Source organism: Oncorhynchus gorbuscha, linkage group LG22, assembly GCF_021184085.1.
Source record: "Oncorhynchus gorbuscha isolate QuinsamMale2020 ecotype Even-year linkage group LG22, OgorEven_v1.0, whole genome shotgun sequence".
Lineage (NCBI taxonomy): Eukaryota > Metazoa > Chordata > Actinopteri > Salmoniformes > Salmonidae > Oncorhynchus > Oncorhynchus gorbuscha.
This window is the reverse complement of record NC_060194.1, coordinates 25,381,211-25,408,470: the sequence shown is the minus strand read 5'-3', so window position 1 is coordinate 25,408,470 and position 27,260 is coordinate 25,381,211. Positions and strand designations below refer to the sequence as shown.

Here is a 27,260-nt window from a genome sequence, read left to right as displayed (position 1 = left end):
CGATAACTTGGCAGGTAACCCATTTCTATATCAAATAATATGGACAGTTCTATCACTTTTGGCAAGGGTTGATTTAACTTTCAATGGTAAAGCACCTGAAGGCCTGCCTGAACACCACAGTCAATCATTATTTCATAACTAATTCAAATGTATTGCTTCAATTCTTTTAAAGCTTGTTAGTGATTAAAAAAATATATACAACAAAAAAAAATCACTAACTACCAAAAGAATTAAGCTACAGATGAAAACTAGCCAACTGGCCAAATCTGCCATTTACAGAAATGTTAATTGAGATGTACTGTCCCTAACAAATAAATTAATAATGAGACTACATGCATCTTAAAACACATTATGGAAATAAAATGGCCATAGATTTAAGAGATGTATTTTTTTAACACATGATCTTATACATTCAAAAACACAGCAACAAAGGAAAACCAGTCTCCAACAAATACAAGTACAGCAGAGTGTAGAAGGACAATGTACAATGTTTTGGCACATAAGTGAGTGCCAAAAGGACAATGTAATTTAGCTCGTACCATATCCATAGTATTAAAGTATATTTACAGTGATATGAATAGGGGTTTTCCCTTTCAATGTCAATAGACTTGTTATTAAAACCAGTAAAAACATTTTTTTAAAGTAACAACGTTGTAACATGTTTGAGGAATTCTGCTTATATTACCCATCTTTAATGTTAATGTCTATAACCTAAGGTCAATTTACAGTGACAATGGCCAGGTGATGAGTAGTAGCACAGGGATTGTGCATTCAGATAGTTTACTACTGTAAGAGCAACAGCACTTGAGGTCATCTGGCAGAAACCTAGACAGTAGGGTTTCTATGGCACAAGTTCACTGCTTTATAATGAAGTGGCATACACCGTTTTCAATCAGAACCCTTTCATATCTTATGGGAGAAAGATATTATTGTACTATTCACATTTTAGCCATTTAGCAGACGCTCGTATCCAAAGCGACGTACAGGAGCAATTGGGTTAATGCCTTGCTCAAGGGCATGTCGACAGATGTTTCACCTAGTCGGCTCAGGGATTTGAACCAGCAACCTTTCAGTTACTGGCCCAACACTCTTAACCATTAGACTACCTGCTGTCTCACTGACAGATTTTCCCCCAATATATTTTTCCTTGGTAAAAAGAGTTACATTTGCCTCCCAGCAGCAACTACTGTACATATTTGATCTGGTTGAAACACACGATTACACTCCAGTAGTCTGCACTATCCCTCCAGGAGATTCACTGTAAACTACGCACTACAAACTTGATGGCACATTCATTACACAAACATAAGTCAACTGAAACAAACACATTGCAGTGAACCATCACAGTGAAGATCAAGATGGCTTCTGGAGTTGTTTCCAGATCCTTCTACCCTCAACACAGAGCTAGGGTGGATGTATGGTGGAGGAATGGGGCAGTAGTCAAGGTGGGGCCACCTCCTTCCTCATGGAAGCCAGAGCTGAGTGGATGCGTACATGGAGCCTGTTCTCAAAGTCATAGCCAGAAAAGTCATCCTGTAGAAACAAACACAGATTACTACATCACATATAACATCCTCAAAAGGGCACATACTGGTAAGGAAATATTCCAAATCAAAGTTTATTTGTCCCGTGCGCCGAAAACAATAGGTTCACCTTACAGTGAAATGCTGACTTACAGGCTCTAACCAATAGTGAAAAAAGGTATTAGGTGAACAATAGGTAAGTAAAAAAATAAAACTACAGTAAAAAGAAAGGCTATATACAGTAGCGAGGCTACATAGACACTGGTTAATCAGGCTGATTGAGGTTAGTATGTACATGTAGATATGGTTAAAGTGACTATGCATATATGATGACCAGAGAGTAGCAGTAGCGTAAAAGGGGTTTGACGGGTGGCGGGACAGAATGCAAATAGCCCGGTTAGCCAATGTGTGGGAGCACTGGTTGGTCGGCCCAATTGAAGTAGTATGTACATGAGTGTATAGTTAAAGTGACTATGCTAATATGATAAACAGAGAGTAGCAGCAGCGTAAAAAGAGGGTTTGGGGGGGGGGAGCACAATGCAAATAGTCCCGGTAGCCATTTGATTACCTGTTCAGGAGTCTTACGGCTTGGGGGTAAAAACTGTTGAGAAGCCTTTTTGTCCTAGACTTGGCACTCCAGTACCGCTTGCCATGCGGTAGTAGAGAGAACAGTCAGTGGCTGGGGTCCTTGACAATTTTTAGGGCCTTCCACTGACACCGCCCGGTGTAGGGGTCCTGGATGGCAGGCAGCTTAGCCTCAGTGATGTACTGGGCCGTACGCACTACCCTCTGTAGTACCTTGCGGTCAGAGGCCGAGGAATTGCCGTACCAGGCACTGATGCAACCAGTCAGGATGCCCTCGATGTTGCAGCTGTAGAACCTTTTGAGGGATAGGTTGTTATTCTGGCACCACATGGCCAGGTCTCTGACCTCTTCCCCATAGGCTGTCTCGTCGTTGTCTGTGATCACTGTTGTGTCGTCTGCAAACTTAATGGTGTTGGAGTCGTGCCTGGCCATGCAGTCATGGGTGAACAGGGAGTAGAGGAGGGGACTGAGCACGCACCCTTGTGGAGCTCCAGTGTTGAGGATCAGCGTGGCAGATGTGTTGCTACTTACCCTCACCACCTGGGGGCTGCCCATCAGAAAGTCCAGGATCCAGTTGCAGAGAGAGGTGTTTAGTCCCAGGAGACTTAGCTTAGTGATGAGCTTTGAGGGTACTATGGTGTTGAACGATGAGCTGTAGTCAATGAATAGCATTCTCACATAAGTGTTCCTTTTGTCCAGATGGGAAAGGGCAGTGTGGAGTGCAATAGAGATTGCATCATCTGTGGATCGGTTTGGGCAGTATGCAAATCAGAGTGGGTCTAGGGTTTCTGGGATAATGGTGTTGATGTGAGCCATTACTTTCAAAGCACTTCATGGCTACGGACGTGAGTGCTACGGGTCTGTAGTCATTTAGGCAGGTTGCCTTTGTGTTCTTGGGCACAGGGACTATGGTGCTCTACTTGAAAGATGTTGGTATTACAGACTCAATCAGGGACATGTTGAACATGTCAGTGAAGACACCTGCCAGTTGGTCAGCACATGCCCGGAGCACACGTCCTGGTAACCCGTCTGGCCCCGCAGCCTTGTGTATGCTGACCTGTTTAACGGCCTTACTCACGGCGGCTACGTAAATCATTTCAAATGCACATCACGAATGCCAGTCCCAAATCATTCCAGATACTATAACTGACAACTACAAGTTCCAAAAATACACTATAGGTGGAAGAAAGTTCTACTGTACCTTGGCCTGAAACATCAGAGCTCTGCCCTTCGCTTCAGACTGAGCAGAGAAGAAAACCACAATCAGATATACTCAATCAAATACTGTATTTAACATATACTTTCTCTCCTCCGGGTTGACACATTGCACAATACAATATAGCAACACACTGTATACACTGAGCTCACCTCAGGGCTGTCCAGTAAAACACAGCCCAACTCGTAGCAGGAGTAGGGCTGCACATAGGAGTTGTTCTGACGACCCACCTCATCTCCAGCAGCCAGATGGAAGCACTGCAATGTTCAATGAAACATAATGAAGAGTAGTAAACATTCACTATTCTCATTACACTAATATTTGCAGATACATATGATGTGTGTACTTTGTTTTCAATACATATCAATGGGGTGGTGAGACAGAACCTCAATGGCGTCTTTTATGTTGCCGAGACATCTGTGTATGTCACCAAGAAGCAGGTTTTTCAGGCCGGCAATTGAGACGTCATCTAGTTCCTGCAGAACTAAGGAGACAGACGACCCACAGAGTTTCCTTCCACATTCACAGGAATGCACGTTTATGGCACCACAACAACGACTCACACAAATTGTTCTGTGTGTGTGCGGTCCTTCACAACCAAAAGAGAATAGTCTATAATTGATTTGTGTTGCAAACATGGTAGTTGGGACTGAGAGTTTGATCATGTGTAGTTTGTCGATGTATGTTCTCACACTGTGTACCTTGGCTCATGATCTGTAGCTTAGAGGTGCAGCAGTTCGGCAGAGCCTTCCACAGGTAAAGTACCTCGATCACAGCCAGGACACACAGCTCTCTGGAAGGGGAGTGTTTCCTTAGCCTCTCCGCCTGCACACACACTACCATCTCAGTCAAGATGCAAAATTCTGCCTACCACATAATCAACTGCCAATTTTCCTCCATATAATGACTTCAGATCACATTGAAACTGTACAACAATGAAAAAGATTCATTCTCATTAGAAGTAATAATTCACATACACCACCATTCAAAAGTTTGGGGTCACTTAGAAATGTCCTTGTTTGTTAAAGAAAAGCACTTTTTTGTCCATTAAAATAACATAAAATTGACCAGAATAATGTTGTAAATGACTATTGTAGCTGGAAACGGCTGATTCTTTATGCAATATCTACAGAGGCCCATTATCATCAACCATCCCTCCTGTGTTAGCTAATCCAAGTTTATCATTTTAAAAATTGATCATTAGAAAACCCCCAGTCTGAGATATGGCTTTTTCTTTGCAATTCTGCCTAGAAGGCCAGCATCCCGGGGTCGCCTCTTCACTGTTGACGTTGAGGCTGTGGTTTTGCGGGTATTATTTAATTAAGCTGTCAGTAGCGGACTTGTGAGGCGTCTGTTTCTCAAACTAGACACTAATGTACTTGTCCTCTTGCTCAGTTGTGCACCGGGGCCTCCCACTCCTCTTTCTATTCTGGTTAGAGACAGTTTGCGCTGTTCTGTGAAGGACGTTGTACAAGATCTTCAGTTTCTTGGCAATTTCTCACACGAAAAGCCTTCATTTCTCAGAACAAGAATAGACTGACGAGTTTCAGAAGAAGGTTCTTTGCTTCTGGCCATTTTGACCCTGTAATCAAACCCACAAATGCTGATGCTCCAGATACTCAACTAGTCTACAGAAAGCCAGTTGTAATTGCTTCTTTAAATCAGCGCAACAGTTTTCAGCTGTGATAACATAATTGCAAAAGTGTTTTCTAAAGATCAATTAGCCTTTTAAAATGATAAACTTGGATCAGCTGACACAACATTGGAACACAGGAATGATGGTTGCTGATAATGGGCCTCTGTACGCCTATGTAGATATTCCATCAAAAAATCTGCTGTTTCCAGCTACAGCAGTCATTTACAACATTAACAATTTATACACTGTATTTCTGATCAATTTGATGTTCTTTTAAAATGGACAAAAAAATGAGCAAAAAAAAACAAGGACATTTCTAAGTGACCCCAAACTTTTGAACAGTAGTATAGATCTATAGAAATGTGCTGTTGCCAGTCCCACATTCACCCTCTTCATAGAGAACTGTTCTATCTGATTGTTCTTCCGTCTCAGAAGCGTATGCACATCCTTGAAGACAGCGGCAGCCCCCTCCAGATCTCCTGATGCTCCCTGGGACACTATAGTGGACCACAGAGACAAGGCCCAGGGGTTAGAATCTGCAGGGTACCTCAACGCCAACATATTACCGTTATCAGGGCATGTATGCCATTATCGCTAATAGGCTCAGAAGCTTTTCATTCAGCTGAATTAGCATTCCCAGTACTTATTTTACCTTTGAAAAGAATGAAAACAAGAGGATGTTCTAACCTCAACACCAATTGAGTGACCTCTAACCTTTGCCCTCTCACCTCCAGTTAGGTAGGCGTAGTAGCACTGGGACCAGCGTGACTCAGTTGCCAGACGCTGAAAGGCCCTGTAGGCGTCACTGTACCTCAGCTCGATCATACTGCACCACCCTGAGAAGAGCAGAGAGAATGGACTGTCACTCAGAAACAACAAGGCAACGGAGAGCATTAGTTAGAGATGATGTTGAAGTGAAGAGGGATAGAAGCGTGTACCTATTTCATACAAACACACATGCTGGATCTCCCTCTGGTCTGTAGCCAGCTCCAATGCATTTTGGAAGGACATCAAGGCACTGTTGATCTGGCACTAGAAGTGGAGAGGAGAGAGGGGGAAGAAGACCAACACACTACATCCACAGTCCTAGACACAGTTTACCTTGTGTTGTCATTTATACTCATTTCTTGGCAGGGTACACTATAGCACAAAAATAACTTAGAGGCGTTCAGGTTGTACCTCGTTTAACTCATTTTTAAATGTTTTCCCTCTACTGAACATAACCCAGGTCATTACCTCCAGGCGCTGCACTCTGCCCTTGAAGAACAAGAAGAGGGAGGAGTTAGGGTATACAGGCTCCTTCCTCTGGAGGATAGCCTTAGCCTCCATCAGGCCGGCCTGTGTGTCTGAGCCGTCCAGGGCAAAAAAGGGCTGCACTACCGTATAGTACCACAAGAGGGCCAACCTGCCACAGGGGGACAGAAATCCTCGTTATTGGGAAAGGAAAAGGACGATTCCTAGTTGAACAACTGAATGCCTTCAACTGAAATGTGTCTTACGCATTTAACCCAACCCCTCAGCTTGGGGATTTGATCCAACAACCTTTCGGTTACTGGCCCAACATGACAACACTGACCACGTTTACATGCGCACAGTATTCTGGATAGTACCTCATATCCCAGGCACCTTTGATATCCCGCTCACAAGTGCCCATGAATAAACAGAATATTTCTCAATTAAGTTCATATGGGTTAAATGGAATGTACCCGAAACATGGACACTGACTGTAGGCCTATAACATCTCACATGTAGAGTAATATAATATTAACTCCTGCAGAAGTATGCATTTCTTGGAGTAAAATTATACAAATGTTTAAAAAAAGAACCTTAGGAACAGGAGTGGAGAAATTTGATTACTTTCAGCATCTCTTGAGAAAATGCAAATGTATTGTGTTAATGTTATACAAGCAGATAGTATTTCAACCACATAACATATGCAACCAAGACAAACTGAAGTCTTATCAGAAATGTTTCATCATTTTCTCAGCTATTAATTTCCTTAAAACCAGTCAAGCTGATGACATTTGGAGATTTTGCACAGGACCAATCTTTCCACTGTGTTGGAGTTACTGCACGTTCTACCCAAACCCGAAAATAAACATAGTAATCTAGTTAACATGGTACTAATGCATTCATTGTTTCTATCAAATGCTATAAATTCTGGTGAGCACTACTTTATTTAGTCTTCTCAGGTAACAAGTTATGACAAGAGAAGCTGCATGTCAGCTCAAACTATAAGTAGAATGTTGTCTAAATTAGGGGTGAATGTAGTCAGTAGTCTATACGGTCCAGTACGGCGTATCAGCAAATAAATGATTATGGAATTATTGAACTGCGCAGGTAGCCTACTTTTTGAAGGGATTTGTTTGACAATCAGATGAAAACACACAAACGTATCCCGTCTAAGATCAGGATATCCCAGCCATCTTATCTGGGTTTCTCATAACCGCTATAAACTTTTTGGGTTATTGTAAATGGGATATGATATTTATATGCTCCAACTCAAAAACAGAATACTTGAGTATCCAACATAATAATTGGATATTGGTGTGCATGTAAAGGTGTTCATGAGAGTTTTACTGGTGAATATCAGCATTCAGAGGGTCAGTCAAGAAACCAGGTCATATCACATCTGTCGGTAAACATACGACTGATTTCAAGTTGAAAAGCTTGCTAACCAAACTCAGCAGATAAGTCGGCAGATAACAGTCAAAAACCTGCAGAATCAACCGTGACATGCAGCTTAGATGTGAAAGCAACAGCACTTGAATGACCAAGTCATATTTTCCTTCAGGCAAAATTAAATTAATCTTGTCTTAAAATGTTGAACATGTGTACTCAATTATTTAAATTTGATTTAACTAAGCAAGTCAGATAAGAACAAATTCTTATTTACAATGACTGCTTACCCCGGCCAAACCCTAACCCGGATGACGCTGGGCCAATTGTGCGCCGCCCTATGGGACTCCCAATCACGACCGGTTGTGATACAGCCTAGAATCGAACCAGGGTCTGTAGTGACACCTCTAGCACTGAGATGCAGTGCCGATGCACCAATCGGGAGCCCCTGCTCCTAAAATAATCTTTGTTTTCTGCCAAGGCATTGATGGGAGGCATCAGTTTAACCAGGGGCTAGGGTCAGCTCCTCACGATTATTACAGCAGTTTACATTTTAGTCATTTTGCAGACGCTCTTATCCAGAGCAAATTACGGCTCAGTGCCTTGCTCAAGGGCACAGACAGATGTTTCACCTAGTCAACTCAGAGATTTGAAGCAGCAACTTTTGAGTTACTGGCCCAACGCTCTTAACCACTAGGCTACCTGCCGCCCTTCATCTTGGCCTGACTAATGGGTTTCAGGCCTGTTAAAGGCTGTATTTGCCTTCCAAATGGCACCCAATTCCCTGCATAGTACACTATTGATGTGTACTGGCGTCTGCTGTGGATGTGTCGGCAGAAACAAACAGTGACCACAGTCAGAAAAAGTCTAAATAACCAAGACACAAAAAAAATGCATTTTGACACCCAATGTCCCTGTTGTCAGTAGTGGTACTCCTACTCACGTAGCTAGGGGGGCCTTCATGTCCTTACTTTCACTGGCATACGTAAGGGCGGACAGCCCCTGGTGGCGGTCGCCAGGGAAACCCAGAAGGTTGACGATCTTCAGCAGGTGTGGCGGTACCATGGAGATGCACAGGTGGAACAGGCCGTAGCCAAAACTGACCGAGCCCTTGAGCCTCTCCAGGGCCTCCGGGCTCACCCCATTGGTCATCTGGGTTGGGGGCGTGGCGTGGTTGCGGTTGGCCTGTTCAGTGGATGGAGAGGGAGACCCTTGCTGGTCGGAGGACCTCCTCTTGCTGCAATCCTGCAGCTGGCTGATGTCGCTATAACACTTGTTGTACATCTTCCAGGCTTTGCGGAGGATCCAGCCTCCTCTGATGTATGCTGGGTGGGTTTGGGAGAGGGGGTCCATGAGAAATAACACACATAAACCAGGACATCTGAGTCCTGAGAGACATGGTCTACATACCAATGTGCATTATAGAATACAACTTATTGGACATGCATTATAAATCAGTAACAACACAGTGCAGCCAATCAGTCAAATACATGGTTCATCAGTCAGCTATAAGCCTACATGTAGGTCAAGGTAGAAGTGATGAGGTCTCACATGAGAGTTCCTGTTTGATGAAAGAGAGGACGGCGAGGTACACCTGGCAGTCTGCCACAATGATCTGTCTCTGGAGACGGTCTACTATTGCCACCCCTGACCTCTGGGAGTCCTGGAGGAAGGCAAAACAGACAGTGAGCACAGTGACATCTATAGATGTCAACATCCAAGTTTTAGAGCAAGGCCAAATACGCATGTCAGTAAACATTGTCAATGTTACATACAGAGTTTTGGCAAGTCGGGTAGGACATTACTTTTTGCATGACACAAGTAATTTTTCCAACAATTGTTTAGAGATTATTTCACTTATAATTCACTGTATCACAATTCCAGTGGGTCAGAAGTTTACATAAGTTGACTGTGCCTTTAAACAGCTTGGAAAATTCCAGAAAATGACATAATGGTTCATCCTTGGGAGCAATTTCCAAATGCCTGAAGGTACCACGTTCTTCTGTACAAACAATAGTACGCAAGTATAAACACCATGGGACCACGCAGCCGTCATACTGCTCAGGAAGGAGACACATTCTGTCTCCTAGAGATGAACGTACTTTGATGCAAAAAGTGAAAGCAGCAAAGGACAATGTGAAGATGCTGGAGGAAAAACAAAAATATCTATATCCACAGTATAACGAGTCCTATATCAACAGCAAGGAAGAAGCCACTGCCTCAAAACCTCCATAAAAAAGCCAGACTATGGTTTGCAACTGCACATGGGGACAAAGATCGTACTTTTTGGAGAAATGTCCTCTGGTCAGATGAAACAAAAATGGAACTGTTTGGCCATAATGAACATCGTTATGTTTGGAGGAAAAAGGGGGAGGCTTGCAAGCCGATGAACACCATCCCAACCGTGAAGGACAGGGTGGCAGCATCATCTTGTGGGGGTGCTTTGCTGCAGGAGGGACTGGTGCACTTCACAAAATAGATGGCATCATGAGGCAGGAAGCAACATCTCAAAACATCAGTCAGAAAGTTAAAGCTTGGTCACAAATAGGTCTTCCAAATGGACAATGAACCCAAGCATACTTCCAAAGTTGTGGCAAAATGGCTTAAGTCAAGGTATTGGACTGGCCATCACAAAGCCCTGACCTCAATCCCATAAAACATTTGTGGGCAGAACTGAAAAAGCATGTGCGAGCGAGGAGGCCTACAAACCTGACTCAGTTACACCAGCTCTGTCAGGAGGAATGGGACAAAATTCATCCAACTTTCTGTGGAAGGCTAGCCGAAACATTTGACCCACTTTCGATTTTGAAGGCAATGCTACCAAATACTAATTGAGTATATGTAAACTTCTGACCCACTGGGAATGTGATTAAAGAAATAAAAGCTGAAATAAATCATTCTCTCTATTATTCTGACATTTCACATTCTAAAAATAAAGTTGTGATCCTAAATGACCTGAGACAGGGAATTTTACAAGGATTAAATATCATGAATTGTAAAAAAAAAACGAGTTTAAATGTATTTGGCTAAGGTGTATGTAAACTTCTGACTTCAACTGTGTGTGTGGGCGCATGTATATATATATTTTTTTAAACACACACACATTCCTGGAAATAGTTAGCAAGCTAGCTTGGGTGCTTGACTGCCGTTGTGAGGTCAGAACACTCAGATCAACCCTACTCATCGGCCAGTGTCCAGTGTGCACTCTGAACACTCAGATCAACCCTACTCATCGGCCAGTGTGTCCAGTGTGCACTCTGAACACTCAGATCAACCCTACTCATCGGCCAGTGTGTCCAGTGTGCACTCTGAACACTCAGATCAACCCTACTCATCGGCCAGTGTGTCCAGTGTGCACTCTGAACACTCAGATCAACCCTACTCATCGGCCAGTGTGTCCAGTGTGCACTCTGAACACTCAGATCAACCCTACTCATCGGCCAGTGTGTCCAGTGTGCACTCTGAACACTCAGATCAACCCTACTCATCGGCCAGTGTGTCCAGTGTGCACTCTGAACACTCAGAGTGAAACACTCAGTTTACGAACGAACAATCTAACAACCCTCTCGTGTGAATTTAGAGGGGCTGCGTGAGGTGCTATGCAGTCAATAGGTATGAGCTCCTTGGAGGTTCATTAGGTGTGTGTGTGTGATTGCACTTCACCCACACTCCTCCTGATCTTTTTTTTGATGGTCTCTATGACCCCAGTGTTGTCGCTCTCACACAGTCTCTCAGTGGCTCGGAGGTCATCAAAGGCCATCTGCATCTTCTCCTCCTCAAACGTCATCATGGCATTCTACACACACAGCCACAATCACAGTGCCAGTCAGTCAGGGCCTTTCTCAGAGAGTAATACACAAAGCAAAGCGGTCATCTCATTCGTCATGATATCATCCTGTAGCAGTCATATTGTTTGAATAGAAACAGATCCTATCAGCAGCTACATAAAACAATACAAAGCACAGCTAGACAACCAACTATATGAGTCATGGACTTCCCAGAGTAATATTTCATCCAAATATTTTCAGAGATGTGCACAAAATCATTTTTTCCCCAGTCAGTTCTCTAGCCCAGTGAGCCAATTATATCAGGTTGGTGAATCATTGATGATTCAGTATGTGGTCCAGCAGCAGGGGATGCACAGCAGCACTACTGATCAGGATATCCCTAGTGTGCGATTATATATATATATGCCATTTACAGATTGCTTTAAACAAATGCGACTTACAGTCATGTGTGAGATACATTCTACATTTCCCGGGATTGAACCCACTACCCTGGCGTTACAAGCGCCATGCTCTACCAACTGAGCTACACCTTCTGCTGTACAGATTGGCTGAATAAACAGATGCTTTTTGACTAGGTCTATGTTTGAGATAGAGATGTACTGTCAAAAGCCAACAACTGAACACGTTTGGCATTCAATACAAAACATACAATACAGACTCCGTAACACATGGATATCTCTTCCTGTTTCCTAACTCCAATGGTCTGCATTGCCGAAGTATCAAATGAGAATAGCAGTGATACAGTAAATCAGTACGGGATGTTGACCTCCTCTGTCCTCTCCACCACTACTCACCAGAAAGCTGACAAAACTGGCTCCGAAACTCATCAGTGGACTGTGGGTCCTGGAAGAGAGACGGAGAAACAGAGACGGTTGAGGAAAGAGCCGTGTCAAATGTCAATAGACTAAGATAGACGTTTGGCTTGCAAAGCACAGCTGAAACAGATCCATCTCTTAAGAAAAGACAGCTAGGACAGGTAGTGTGGTGAGGGCTAGAGTTAAACTAAATCAAATCAAACTCCGATGGTATGGCTGGAGGATATCCGAGTTGCTTTATTGCGCTGAATCAGATTTTTTCACTTAAAAATGTATACCACCCCCCCAAAACAAAACATTGATTTCAAAAGATTACCAAACAACTCTATGAACAAGGATTACTTATAACAATTTACAAAAACATATTCACTAGAACTGTGCAGATGCAAAGCTTGGTAAGAGAATTTTGGGGTAAAATCTCCCTCAGATTTCTTTTGTCCTTGTTTTCCAAAAACATAAATATCTGCTCTACATTGCAAAAAAAAATACTGGAGACATCAAAACTATTAAATTACACATACGGAATCATGTAGTAACCAAAAAGTGCTAAAACAATTCAAAATATATTTGAGATTCTTCAAAGTAGCCACCGTTTGCCTTGATTACAGCTTTGCACACTCTTGGCATTCTCTCAAACAGCTTCACCTGGAATGCTTTTCCTTCACTCTTTTCCTTCACAATTCTAAATAAAATCACATGTGGAGATTTGTTCACCTACTCTGCATCTCACAAAGACAGAGGTTGGGACCACAAATCTCAAATTTGGACTCATCAGACCAAAGGACAGATTCCCACTGGTCTAATGTCCATTGCTCGTGTTTCTTGGCCCAACAAGTTTCTTATTATTATTATTGATGTTCTTTAGTAGTGGTTTCTTTTCAGCAATTTGACCATGAAGGCCTGATTCACACAGTCTCCTCTGAACAGTTGATGCTGAGATGTGTCTGTTACTTGAACTCTGAAGCATTTATTTGGGCTGTAATTTCTGAGGCTGGTAGTGGTGAAAAGCTTGCCGCCAGTGGACTCTGGAACAGTGGAAACACATTCTCTGGAGTGATGAATCATGCTTCACCATCTGGCAGTTCGACGGACGAATCTGGGTTTAGCGGATTTTTATTTTATTTTACCTTTATTTAACCAGGCAAGTCAGTTAAGAACAAATTATTATTTTCAATGACGGCCTAGGAACAGTGGGTTAACTGCCTGTTCAGGGGCAGAACGACAGATTTGTACCTTGTCAGCTCGGGGGTTTGAACTTGCAACCTTCCGGCTACTAGCCCAACACTAACCACTCGGCTACCCTGCCGCCCCAATGCATAGTGCCAACTGTAAAGTTTGGTGGAGGAGGAATAATGGTCTGGGTCTGTTTTTCATGGTTTGGACCCTTAGTTCCAGTGAAGGGACATTTTTAATATTTTAGTATAGTGTATTTTTTCATTTCTACCCCCCATGAGGGAGGATAATGAAAGTTCACAGAAGTAACAAGTAAAACTTTTGTTTATGAATTATTAAGTGATTCCATTTTAGTCATTTAGCAGGCATTTGGCTCTTATCCAGAGCGACTTACAGTTAGTGCATTAATCTTAAGATAGCTAGTTGGGAAAACCAAATCACATTCATAGTAAGTACATTGATTCAGTACACACTCCAGAGTGCAATAGAGGGGAGTTTTACACCACTCCAGCTGATGCTTGGCATTGCGCATGGTGATCTTAGGCTTGTGAGAGGCTGCTCGGCCATGGAAACACATTTCCTGAAGCTCCAGACAAACAGTTATTTTGCTGACGTTGATCCAGAGGCAGTACGGAACTCTGTAGTGAATGTTGCATCCGTGGACAGGCGATTTTTAAGCGCTGTGCGCTTCAGCGTTCCCGTTCTGTGAGCTTGTGTGACCTACCACTTCGCGGGTCAGGCGTTGTTCCTAGATATTTCTACTTCACAATAACAGCACTTAAAATGACTGGGGCAGCACCAGCAGGCCAGTAATTTGACAAACTGACTTATTGGAAAGGTAGCATCCTATGACCGTGCCACATTGAAAGTCACTGAGCTCTTCAGTAAGGCCATTCTACTGCCAATCTTTGTCTATGGAGATTGCATGGCTGTGCGCTCAATTTTATACACCTGTCAGCAACGAGTGTGGCTGAAATAGCTGAATCCCTAATTTGAAGGGGTGTCCACACACACATACAAAATAATCTTAAAGATGTGGGGTTTTGGTAAAGGAATTTCAAGGCACAAGGCAATGTTTCTTAAATTTAGAGGTGAGAAAAATGTCTTCAGAACTAAATATAAAAAAGTGTTGATATTAGTTTCAATGGGTCTTTGTCAACATTTTCTTTTGATGCATTTCTAATACCTTTTAAGACTTTCTGGTAGATGTTTTTTAAGGCCCATTTTCTATATTTTTGACCTGAAATCAAAGCCATTGCTTTATTCCTAATTTTTAGGATGGAAAATGGTTGAAAAAATGTATTTATGCCTCAATTTCTCAAACACATATACTCTTCGCTTTTCATTTGACAGCCGACATCCTATGAACTTCATGTTGGTGCTCATGGATCCTTTTACATGCAAATGACCAGGAGACCTTAAAAGGCGCGAGGAAATCAAAAGCAAGTACTTAAGAAATGTGATTTGTACTCCAAGATAACATGTCATAGTAGTTGCATTCATTTCTCAATGTCTGGAAGGTTATTATTTCCAAGAATGCATTTGGCTAGATTCTATCCATGTTATGTTTTAATTTTGAAGCCTGCAGAATAGAAATATGGGATGAGGGAGGTGAACAGAAGTTTGATCAGCCTGGATTTTGTCTACAGCGGTCTACTTTCAGTTCCCTCCATCTCTTATGACGTACAGTTCACAGTGTGTCGTTCTCTCTGGAGCTCTGAGCTCAATGTAATTAGTGAGAGAGGTGACATTTAAGATATCAGCAGGAGACAAGGCTGCTGTGTGTGTGTGTGTGTGTGTGTGTCTAACTAAGCCTGCTGTGTGTAATCTGTAATCAATGACTTTCACTGATTGGCACTTCACCTGCTGCCTGTGTAGCCTAGTTACAGTACATTGCCTAATACTATTGCCTATCAAGTTTTAGAACAATGCTATATTTAATATACAGTTGAGCTCTAATACATTGGCACCCTTCAACATTTTAAAAATGATTCACTACTTCCTTTTAAAATAATTTAAAATTAAAAACTTGTTTGGTGTTCACACATGCATTTGATTGATTTACAACAGCACAGCAATCAAAACTGAAATTCACCTCAAATTAAAAATAAATACAAATAAATGTTCTGGACTAAATAATTCAAATTAATTTGGTTGGTTGGAGGCAGGTGATTCTCGTTTATTGTGTAATTTCTCTCACCTTAAGTTGCAGGTACGGACAGGGTAAACATGTCCATTGAACCAGTTTGGAAAGAGAAAAACAGAACATGGCACTCCATTGTAAAGTGTAAAGGGCGCCAATATATTAGAGCACAACTGTAAGTCACTTATAATTCCAACGCAAGACCTTTCATAGTGAGACAAGACCACCGACTTAGGCCTAATCACGCTGTAGATCTAGGTATGGACAGTGATGACAATTATTAGGTTGCCGATGATATTTGAGGAGTGAGGTGGTACTAGCAAATCATGTGAACAGCAACTTGTTTCCTCTCAGAGTGTAACCTTAGTTATTAAAGAACATTCAACGACTGACATGAATGTTTGTGGCCTTCTTGCATAGCAGCTAACCACTGCTAACTCAGATGCAATTCTCCCAACTGGTTTGTGATCTTGGCTAAAAAGCAAGTATGAATACGTTATTTGATAAAGTACAGATGTACAGAAAAAAAAGTAATGAAACTATCCTTCTAATATACAGTGGCCTTTGAAATGATACACTGGCTGAGGTTAAAGTGCAGACTGTAAGCTTTCATTTTATGGGTATTTTCATCCATATTGGGTACACCGTTTAGAAATGACGCCACCTTTGTACATAGTCCAACAATTTTAGGGGACAAAAAGAGTTGGGACAAACTCACTTCTGTGTATTACAGTTTAGTATTTGGTCCCATATTCCTACAGTAGCACGCAATAGATTACATCAAGCATTTGACTTTACAAACTTGTTGGATGCATTTGCTGTTTGTTCTGGTCGAGTTTCAGATTATTTTGTGCTCAACAGAAATTAAATGGTAAATAATGTAGTGTGTCATTTTGGAATCACTTTTATTGGAAATAAAAATTGGATGTTTCTATACACTTCTACATGAATGTGGATGCTACCATGACTATGGATAGTCCTGAATGAATCATGAATAATGATGAGTGAAAAATGTACACGCACAAATATCATACCCACAAGACATGCTAACCATGTCTTCGGGGTATTATATTTGTGCATCCATTTCTCTCTCATCATTAGGGTTGCACATTTTGGGGTGGAAACTTTCCGTGGGAATTAACAGGAATATATGCAAATTAATATTAATACCATTTAAATGTAGATGTTTTTTTTGCATTGGATATATTTACCGTATGGAGACAGAAACATAAAACCTTTTCTCTTATAAGTAGACAATTGCAAATGATTAAATACTTCCAATAGAAATAAAAACAATTTAGTTACGAATTCAACTTTAATTAAAAGAGGTGACTCTTAACATGGGATGATTTCACTGAACAACAAAAGGGAATATTGAATGATCCATCGCATCTCCCACAAACCTTTTCAACATACATCCGTAAAATGATAGTCTAGACACTAAAGCTTTGGTTGTCTTCCTATCAGGCTTCCATGTCTTATCCCTGGACCTCCTCAATGTCCACCCCTTGATCATCAGACTGAGGCCTCATCTTCACTCACTTTCCAACCTTGTTGAGGATGGCTTGTTGTCAAGCTCAAAATGGCCACTTATTTTTTAACCCTTGTATTGGTCAACGGGAAAGACCCTCCCTTCCACCAGGTCCGGGCCAAGGTGGCAAGACATGGTAGTGATGACACCAAAGGCCTTGCTGATTGCTGCACCAGACAGGATGCCCTTGCCAGCAAACTTTGGGTCCAACATGTACGCTGCGGCGTGTATGGGCTTCATGCAGAAGTCTTCATGCTTTTTTATGTATATCAGAACTGCAGTTTCCTCTGCTTGGAGCAACAGTGAAGTGGGCAGGGCAGTACGGATTTCTCCTCTTACATCTTCAAACAGAGTCTGAACATCAGACAGGATGGCATTGTCTCCCTCAATCCATGCGATGGCTGCTGCTATACTGTAGGTTTCAGGAGTTTCAGGCTGCTTACCACTCTTTCCCAAAATACATCATCCAGGAGGATCCTCTTGATGGGGCTGTCCATATCAGCAGACTGTGATAAGGCCATTTCTTGGAGACTCCTTCTCCTCCAGGAGACTGTCAAACATGATGACAACAGCACCCCAACAGGTGTTGCTGGACAGCTTCAATGTGGTGCTCTTATTCTTCTCACTTTGCTTGGTGAGGTAGATTTCTGCTATAACTTGATGACCCTTCAAATACCTAACCATTTCCTTGGCTCTCTTGTAGAGTGTATCCATTGTTTTCAGTGCCATGATGTCCTTGAGGAGCAGATTCAAAGCATGTTATGAAAACTTGAAATCGGCCCTAATTAAATCAGCCATTCCAATGAATTGGTCGACCTCTAGTGGAGATGTAGTTAATTATTCCGTGCTAACGAACATTCGACCACCCATCAGAGATGATTTCAATACAGTCTGCTTTCTCTGTAATTTGCTTGACCTTCACTTGAACTCTGTATCCAGCAAATTAGTACATAAAGCATGTCTGGTTGGAGGGGTGTATGCTGGGCAAAGATTTGTTTTAAATACCTTTATTTAACCAGGTAGGCTAGTTGAGAACAAGTTCTCATTTGCAACTGCGACCTGGCCAAGATAAAGCGTAGCAATTCAACAACACAGAGTTACACATGGAATAAACCAAACATAGTCAATAATACAGTAGAACAAAAGAAAACAAAAAGTATATATACAGTAAATGTGCAAATGAGGTAAGTTAAGGAAATAAATAGGCCATAGTGGCGAAGTAATTACAACATAGCAATTAAACACTGGAGTGGTAGATCAGCAGAAGATGAATGTGCAGGTAGAGATACTGGGGTGCAAAGGAGCAAAAATAAATAAATACCAGTATGGGGATGAGGTAGGTAGATGGGCTGTTTACAGATGGGCTATGTACAGGTGCACTGATCTGTACGCTGCTCTGACAGCTGGTGCTTAAATCTAGTGAGGGAGATGTGAGTCTCCAGATTCAGAAATTTTTGCAATTCGTTCCAGTCATGGGCAGCAGAGAACTGGAAGGAAAGATGACCAAAGGAGGAATTGGCTTTGGGGGTGACCAGTGAGATATACCTGCTGGAGCGCGTGCTACGAGTGGGTGCTGCTATGGTGACTAGTGAGATGAGATAAGGCGGGGCTTTACCTAGCAGAGACTTGTAGATAACCTGTAGCCATTTGGTTTGGCGACGAGTATGATGCGAGGGCCAGCCAACGAGAGCTTACAGGTCGCAATGGTGGGTAGTGTATGGGGCTTTGGTGACAAAACGGATGGCACGGTGATAGACTGCATCCAGTTTGTTGAGTAGAGTGTTGGAGGCTATTTTATAGATGACATCACCGAAGTCAAGGATCGGTAGGATGGTCAGTTTTACGAGGGTATGTTTGACATTCAGAAACCTCTTTCAATAGACATTGCCTGTGAGCAGAGGTGAACCAGTTGCATACACAGCTTGAGCAAGACATTCATCAGCATCTCTGACTAAGTTCCTCCATTGAGTCAAAAAGAAACTTCCGATTCCAGGAGGACCATGAACTGTTGCTATCGATAATGTGTCTGATTCATCCTTTTAACATCAAATAGAACTATAGGAACTTTTGTAAGAGGTTGCTTGTTGTGAGCGCTGAGGGAACTATATGCACTTGGCCAGATGATTCTGCATCTTTGTTGCATTCTTCACATATGATTTGGCACAGTCTTTGCAAATGTACACAGCAAATGTACACAGCTTCTACTTTAGCCGCAGTGAAATGTCTCCACACATCAGATAGTGCCCGTGGCATTTTCTTGTAAATATTAGAAAAGGGTTAAAAAATATATATATAATATATACACTCACTCACACACACAATACCATTTACATATAAATAGTTGAGCAGTCAGACTAAACAACTCCTTTGTAAGATAAATGTTTTCAAAGAAACATGTATGGAAACAGGTGAATGAACACTCCTCAGTTAGCAGGCTCAAGCAAGCCAAAACCCACATGGTAGCAAAAACTAACTAGCAGAAATTGTTAACAAGTTAGAAATTATTTAAACTAGGGATGCACAATATGAAAATCGGTGAACATGTCTAGTTTAATATCGATGTGCAAAACCGATGTCAAAGCTATTTCAGCAAGACAACTCCAAGGCGAAATACATTAAAGCCAAGATAATGGAATGCATTGCCCTTGACCATCAACTGTTCTCTGTCGTGGGTGATGTTGGCTTTCGCCGACTGGTCGAGCACCGGTACACTAACAATTGCGCTATTTTTCAGATGTTGCCCTACCGGAGTTACACAGTAATAGCGTCACTGCTATTAGCTTCATGACATACATACTATGGAATACCGTTTGGGTCTTTGCATGTCAAAAAAGATACAGCAGCACGGTCAATGCTGTACAAAAAATGTATGCAAACAAGTAAACACCGGCCACGAATGATGTGTTTACAATACCGCGTTGGTAAATAAGCATAATTTTGTTCGACCGCAACTTCTGGGGTAGCTAGCTTTAGCTTGGTACCTAGCTAGCACCAATATAACCAGCCTGAAAACAATGACCAGTAGAAAATGCAGTCATGTTCATTATACTTAGCAATGATTTAGGAATCCTTGTGAATAAGTATTAGCTAGGTTGACACTTGTTGTTCGCCTTTTGAAATTGAACTTCAGTTCATGAAAATAAATAGCTAGCCAGCTACTTAAACCTGTTGCCAAAAGCTAATGTTAATAGCAGCCAGCTAGCTTCATCTGGCTAATGAGGCTCAACCGCACCGGGTTGTGTGTTGTGAAGCTAGCCACAATAAGGTGTAGGCACAATAGTGGAATTAGCAGTTTGCTTTGAAAATAAGTTTGTCATTGACAGTGATGCAAATGAATAAATAGTAGAATTATGCCATACTTTTATTTTGAAGGCTAACCGCAAAGTCCACTATTGTGGCCAGCTTCACATAGATAGTTGATTAATGGTGGTTGGACCTGTCTTATACATTAGGGTTATTTTAGATGAGGACACCTAGCTATATAGCTAGCTAACTATAGCTACGGAAATGTTTGCAATGTTTTTGAAGAAGAACATTGGCTTGCTCATGGATGGAAAAAGCATTTTTTTATGCCCAGCACTGTAGGTGCGCGAGACAACTTTTTGAAATATTTTATTTTTGCATTAAGAACATTCAAAACAAAAGTGAAAATATATTAGACAACAATAGGACAAAGTGGCAGTAAGAGACGAGTGTAAAAGAAATAAAATTATATATACAAACATTCAATAAAAAAATAATACTGAGACATTTGATCATGCCGTAGGCTACATTTTATACATTACGTGTGAAACATTATGTGAGGATTATTATATAGAGATTCAATCAATGTGATGTGGGGGGAGATTCTCCATATAGTATACTTCCCATAGCCACATTGCAACTGGCAGGGAGGAATCCCATTTCCATTTCAAGGCAATGCATTTCTTGGCAATCGCTAGCAATATTTCCGTTAGCTTTATAGTATGGCTTTGCCTAAGATTGGTGTTAGTAAAGTTGCCCAGTAGACAGACCTCCGGGTCTGAAGGGAATGCAACCCCGTGAATTGAGGATATGGTGTTTGCATACCCCCTGCCAGAAACCGTGTAGTTTTGAACACTGCCAAGTGGAATGGAGGAATGTTCCTTCATCTGAGCCACATCTAAAACATAGGGAGGAGATATCTGGGTTGAACTTGTGCAGTCTAGATGGGGTGATATAGAGCTGATGGAGGAAATTAAACTGGATCAGTCTGTATCTGGAGTTCAATGTGGATGTAACACCATCCCTGCATAGGTCACTCCATAGACCCTCATCAAGATTAATACCCAGATATTTTTCCCATCTAAGTCAGGTTTATCTAGCTCAGGCAGTGTTAGTCCTGACATAAGAGCATCGTAAACACGGGAAATGGTCTTGAACAGTGGTTGGTCTGCGTGGCAGAGTTGTTCAATAGGTGACATCTTAGGTAGGTTCCATTGTCCCTTGAGAGTCACCCTAATACAGTTTTGTAGTTGTAGGTAGCTAAAAATGTCCCTGTTAGGCAAGTGGTATTTCTGTTTCAGCTGATCAAAAGACATAAGAACTCTCTCGTAACAATGTTCCAGAAGAGTGATACCCTTGTCAGACCATGGTCTAAAGTTACAAATAGGAATCATTCTTTGTTCCATAAAGGGGTTTTAGGGGAAAGGAATCACCCTCGTCTGAACAGCTCATGCAGTTTGCACCATGCCAGGACAGAATGTATAATAAAGGGTTATCTGTGATGGTTTTTATAGATTTTCTGTCCCATTTGTAAAACAAGTCTGCCACAGTGTCATCATTTACCTCAAGCTTTTCAATGTTCAACCATGAGTGAGAGGGACCATTGTCAAACCTCAGCCAGAAACCTAGACTGTGCAGCCCAGTAGTACATTCTAAAATTGGGGAGGTTTAAGCCCCCTTGACTGTAATCAAGGGTCAGTTTATCCAGCCCAACCCTAGGGGTTTTGTCGTGCCAGATAAACTGTCTGGTCAAGCTTGTCGAGAGAGGAAAAGAATGCTGCTGGAACAGGGATAGGGAGAGATTGAAAGATATAGAAATCTGGACATTCATTTTAATTACATTGATTCTATCCAGTAGAGTGAGAGGTAAGTCCATCCATTTACAAAGGTCACCCTCCACCTTTTGCAACAAACTGGCCAGATTGGGTTTATAGAGTTTGTTCAGATTACCATCCACCATTATGCCCAAATATGTGAAGCCCATAGGCGACCATCTAAAAGGAAACTTGTGCTTGATGGTACGATGGTCAGAGAAAGAACTATAACACTGTAGTAGGATCTGCAAGTGAGAGAGGGAGTGTTCTGGGTTTGTTAGAAATAAGATAAGGTCGTCCGCAAAGAGTGATCATTTATGGGTATGGGGGATCACCTCAAAGCCATGCATGTCAGGGCACGTTCCAATAGCCTCAGCCAACGGTTCGATGGCGAGGGCAAAGAGGTGGAGGCTAATTGGGCAACCTTGTCTGTTCCCCCTATAAAGAGGGAAAGAGGAGGAAGTAATCCCATTAGTAGCAATACTAGTTTTAGGAGATTTGTAGAGTGATTTTATCAAATTTACAAACACGGTACCTAAACCAAAATTTTCCAAGACGCGAAAGAGGTATGGCCATTCAACCCTATCTAAGGCCTTTTCAGCGTCGAGGGAGACTGCGACACTAGGTATTTTGTTTTTGTTAGAACCTTCTGAGATTATTGGAGGACAATCTACTAATTATGAAGCCAGTTTGATCTGGGTTTAGCAACAGGGGAAGACATGACTCCAGTCTCTTAGATAGCATCTTGGTGACATGTTTACAATCTGTGTTAAGGAGAGAGATTGGTCTATAGGATTGCAGTAATCACTGCTTGAGAGAAAGACTCTGTAAAGCAGTTGTCTTCCCTGGCTTTTGTAAGTACCTCCAATAAGGCAGGGGACCAACAGCTCCCTAAATACTTTATAGAACTCTGGAGGGAAGTCATCCTCCCCAAGAGATTTATTAGAAGATAAGGATTTAATGGCCTCCAACAATTCAGGAACTGAGAAGTGTTCACTCAGGCGTTCGCTGTCTTCCCCTGACAGGCATGGGAGGTTGAGAGAGTAGAGAAAGGAGTCGATCTCTGATAGATCGTCGCTTGATTGGCAAGTGTAGAGGTCTTCATAGTATTTCTTAAAAGTATTATTAATTTCAGTAGGGTCGAAAGATCTCATTAGTAAGAGTTTCTATATCATTAATTGTCCTTTTACTTTCCTCTGCTTTCAGTTGCCATGCCAATACTGTGAGCTTTCTCTCCAAGCTCGTAATAACGCTGTTTTGATTTAGTGATGGCCCTCTCAGCTTGATACGTGTTCAGAATATTATATTTCAGTTTTTTATTTACCAAAAGCCTGTATAGATCTTTAGTCGGGCCTCTTTGGTAGGTTCTCTCTAGCTCGGAGATTTCAGATTCAAGGGCACTCAGTTCCGCACCGTGTTTTCTCTTCAGTCCTTTAGTATAGGAAATTATCTGTCCCCTCAGATAGTTTAATTCTTTGGGACACATTGAAGGCCTGTCAGGAGCGGAGGGTTTGTTTGTCAAAGTAAAAATATTGATTTGCTCTTTGAGGAATGCACAAATGCACAAAAAGGTTGCTTTAGGAGTGTAGAATTTAGTCTCCATCTATATGCTCCATTTACCTTGGTATGAATAGAGATTGATAAAACCAGAGGAGAATGGTTACTAAGCAATCTGGGGAGATACTCGACATCTGACACTGTTGTGTCGATAGTAAAAAGGTATCTATGCGCGTGTTTGTCTTGTGTGGGTGTGAATAAAAATAGTCCCCATCCTGTGGGTGCAACTGTCTCCAGATGTCTAGTAAATTGAGATATTTAATGAATGACATGGTGAGCTTGCCGGCTTTGGTAAGAAGTGAGGGTTTATCAGAGGACCTATCAAGAACTGTATCTAAACAAAAATAAAAATCTCCTCCAACCAGTAGCCATCCTGGTGGTACTTGAATGACCTGAAGGAAAATATTCTGAATAAATATATGGTCGTCGAAGTTAGGAGCATAAATATTCAATAGGATCCAAGACTCTGAAAACATATGCCCTGCACCAAAACAAACCTGCCAGAGGGATCTGAGATGGTGTTGTTGACACAGAAGGGGATGTGTCTACTTATCAAAATTGCAGTTCCTCTTGCTTTGGAGTTAAAAGAGGACGCAAAAACTTGTCCTACCCATTCCCTCTTCAATTTCTTGTGTTCACTAGCTGTAAGATGTGTTTCTTGTAAAAACACAATGTCAGCCTTTAATTTCTTAAGGTATGTATAGACTCTTTTCCTTTTAAATCGGGCTGTTAATAAACTCTTGAAGCTAGGGGGCACTATTTTTATGTTTGGAAAAATAACGTTCCCAAAGTAAAACAGCCTATTTCTCAGGACCAGATGCTAGAATATGCATATAATTGACAGATTCGGATAGAAAACACTCTAAAGTTTCCAAAACTGTCAAAATATTGTCTGAGTATAACAGAACTGATATTGCAGGCAAAACGCTGAGAAAAATCAAATCAGGAAGTGCTTCTGTTTTGAAAACTCCATGTTCCATAGCCTCCCATTGCTACATTTAAAGGGATATCAACCAGATTTAGCAAGGAAAATATTGGATATCGTCGACAAAAATGTCATATCGGTGCATCACTAATTTAAACATTTTGCTGTAGGCTACTATTTACTAGTTAACAAAAAATAATGTTTGTCTTGTAAAATATATTCACCCCACCCAGTATTGTATTCAAAACTTACCAGAGAGCATGTCGTCCTTGGCTCAGACAGTTTAGTCGTGTGGGATCAATAGCATCTCATTAGTGTGCGAGATCTTGAGAATCAGCTGTACATGTGATGGAAGAATGCACTGTACATGCAGAGGGTTGCAATTCCATTGAATTGGGGATAGTATAACCACAATATGCCACCAGGTCTAAAATTGCCTTGTGTATCCCACAAAAAAAAGGCCCACTGTTGAAAGCTAACCTTTTTAATGAATTTAAGCCAAATTCCCCAAATTCCAGGGCGTAAGTTCCCATGAAAAATGTCCAGATATTTACCACTAAGTTTCTGATCCTTTGCATCATTCACGATTCATCCAGGACTATCTGTAATCATGGTAGCATCCACATTCATGTAGAAGTATATAGAAACATATTCTTTTATTTACAATAAGTTACTCCAAAACTATCTGAAACACAACCAAAACAAACAGCAAGGACATCCAGCGTCACACGATTGATGTAATCATTGAATGCTAGGAATTTGGGAGCAAATACTAAAACTTCTGACTACTTTAATACACATAAGTGTATTTGTCCCAATACTTTTGGTCACCTAAAATGGGTGCTCTACGTACTGTGCTGTAATTTCCAAAACAGTTTACAGATCTGGATGAAAATACCCCCAAAATTAAAGCTTACAGACTGCACTTGTGTATCAATGTATACTTTCAAATCCAAAATGCTGGAGTACAGAGCCAAAACAGCAAAATTGTGTAACTGTCCCAATACTTTTGTAGCTCACTGTATATGTCTAGTCCAGTTTGGCTTACTCATCACAACAAGTCTCTCAAAATAGCAGAATAGTGAATTGATACTGATATAAACTATTGCAAATGTGCTTGGAGTCAAGAGTTTTGCATTGAGGGGAAAAGGGAAACGTTTCAGAATACAGAACTACAAACAAACACTGAATTAAATGATCTAGCATGACAAGAGTGAGGTGTATAAGAAGCTAGCTGTGGGGAGAAACAACATAAGGTATTTAACAGATTGACAGAGGAAGTGAGCAGAGAGAAAAAGGTGTCTACAAACAGACAGAGCTCTGTGGGAGAGAGAGAGAGAGAGAGAGAGAGCGAGCTTGCAGGGGTGACAGAGACTTAGAGGAAGAAGGTGCTTTGCTGCTATCTGCTGTGTAATGGAAGACTTTCTCACTTCACTGAGTCATGGCTACAGTATGTCATGAGATGTGTAGGTTCCCTCAGTTGCACCCTCTTTATTTGGTCCGCTTGAGGATACACCAATAAAAGTGTGTGTGTGTGTGTGTGTGTGTGTGTGTGTGTGTGTGTGTGTGTGTGTGTGTGTGTGTGTGTGTGTGTGTGTGTGTGTGTGTGTGTGTGTGTGTGTGTACTTGGACTCGTGTGCAAGCACACACACAGAATACCACGTGTGTAGGCACAAATACTAGTCAAAAAGGTACAAATTTGGCCCAAATGACTAAAATGTGATTTATTTTTGTCTCATGTTTAAGCACCAATCCACACTGACAACTGATGAGGGACAGTATGAGTCCCCATTGTGATCTTGCACACTTGGATGGGCCACTTGGAACCCAATGTCAAGATGTAATTTGTTAGAACTGTTGCTGTAGTAGGTGATTGAAACGTGAAACTCATGAGTTAACTTACATTGCAACACATTAGCCTATAATAATGCGTTTCACGTGGGCTTGCACAACCGAAAAAAATAAACAGATCACGGAACAAAATATGATAGCTCCTCAATTTCAATATTTCCTAAATTAATTAACCAATTACAGTGATAGTCTATCATCTCATTATTTACGGAACGGGACCGTCTGACCTGTATTTTCTGAACAGATCGTCGCTCTCCTTGAATCCGTTGTTGAGCAGCATGTTTATTCCTTTAAATGCCAACTCTGCGTCGTCAATCTGCTCCGCTTTCTCCTCCACATGTTGCTGGGCTGGTTCTGGTTTCGCCATCGATCACAACCCGTCTATTTAGTGTCGACAACGGATTGACAAATTGTCAGCGCGCACCGCCTATCGAACCAAAACACCCCGGTGAAATGGAAGTGACAGCCGCTAGACTTGTGGGGGAGGTGTGCACTGCACCTCGTCTCGTTGCAACTGCTGTACAGTAGCCTGCTAGCACCACCCACTTCGAACTAACAACGGCTATTTCATGTTCTTATAAATAATACTTTAATTCTAGCCAAAAGTGTTTGCGGTACAACAATACCGTTGAGTTACATCGTTTTCTTCACCCTTTTGTATGTCCGCCTTTCTCTTGGTCGGGGTACGTGCCGAAATAGAAACGCTGCGCGATCATATTTTTCTTGTCGACAGGGACTAGCCAATGAGCGTTTAGTGTGCACATGTGAGAAGCACTAATTATCCAACATTTCCAATACTGTCTCGCTCCAGCAGGTATATATATATATAAAACATCAGGGA

The 27,260-nt window shown here is 41.6% G+C and overlaps 1 protein-coding gene across 2 annotated transcripts; it reads right to left on the bottom strand.

Moving 5' to 3' along the window:
* Positions 1–373: 373 nt before the first annotated feature.
* On the bottom strand, positions 374–27,153 carry LOC124009641 (tetratricopeptide repeat protein 39C-like). Of its 2 annotated transcripts, none has more exons than XM_046321642.1 (14): positions 26,647–27,153; positions 12,162–12,210; positions 11,247–11,375; positions 9,131–9,242; positions 8,523–8,904; positions 6,197–6,365; positions 5,899–5,992; positions 5,689–5,796; positions 5,348–5,457; positions 4,026–4,149; positions 3,711–3,808; positions 3,477–3,581; positions 3,310–3,348; positions 374–1,533 (listed from the first exon to the last, which is right to left on the bottom strand). In XM_046321642.1, exons 1-14 carry the CDS (start codon positions 26,784–26,786, stop codon positions 1,441–1,443), a joined length of 1,752 nt encoding a protein of 583 aa, XP_046177598.1. In that variant the 5' UTR covers positions 26,787–27,153; the 3' UTR covers positions 374–1,440. The 2 variants fall into 2 exon arrangements, with proteins under 2 accessions (XP_046177598.1, XP_046177600.1); XM_046321644.1 differs by having other exon boundaries at positions 11,303–11,375; positions 26,647–26,740.
* Between the last annotated feature and the right edge of the window lie 107 nt (positions 27,154–27,260).

Coding starts and splice junctions, on each gene's coding strand:
- LOC124009641 (XM_046321642.1), bottom strand. CDS start 26,786: ATGGCGAAACCAGAACCAGCCCAGCAACATGTGGAGGAGAAAGCGGAG. Junction 3,582..3,710: donor ACATAAAAGACGCCATTGAG/GTTCTGTCTCAC, acceptor TGAACATTGCAG/TGCTTCCATCTGGCTGCTGG. Junction 3,349..3,476: donor TTTTACTGGACAGCCCTGAG/GTGAGCTCAGTG, acceptor TTCTCTGCTCAG/TCTGAAGCGAAGGGCAGAGC.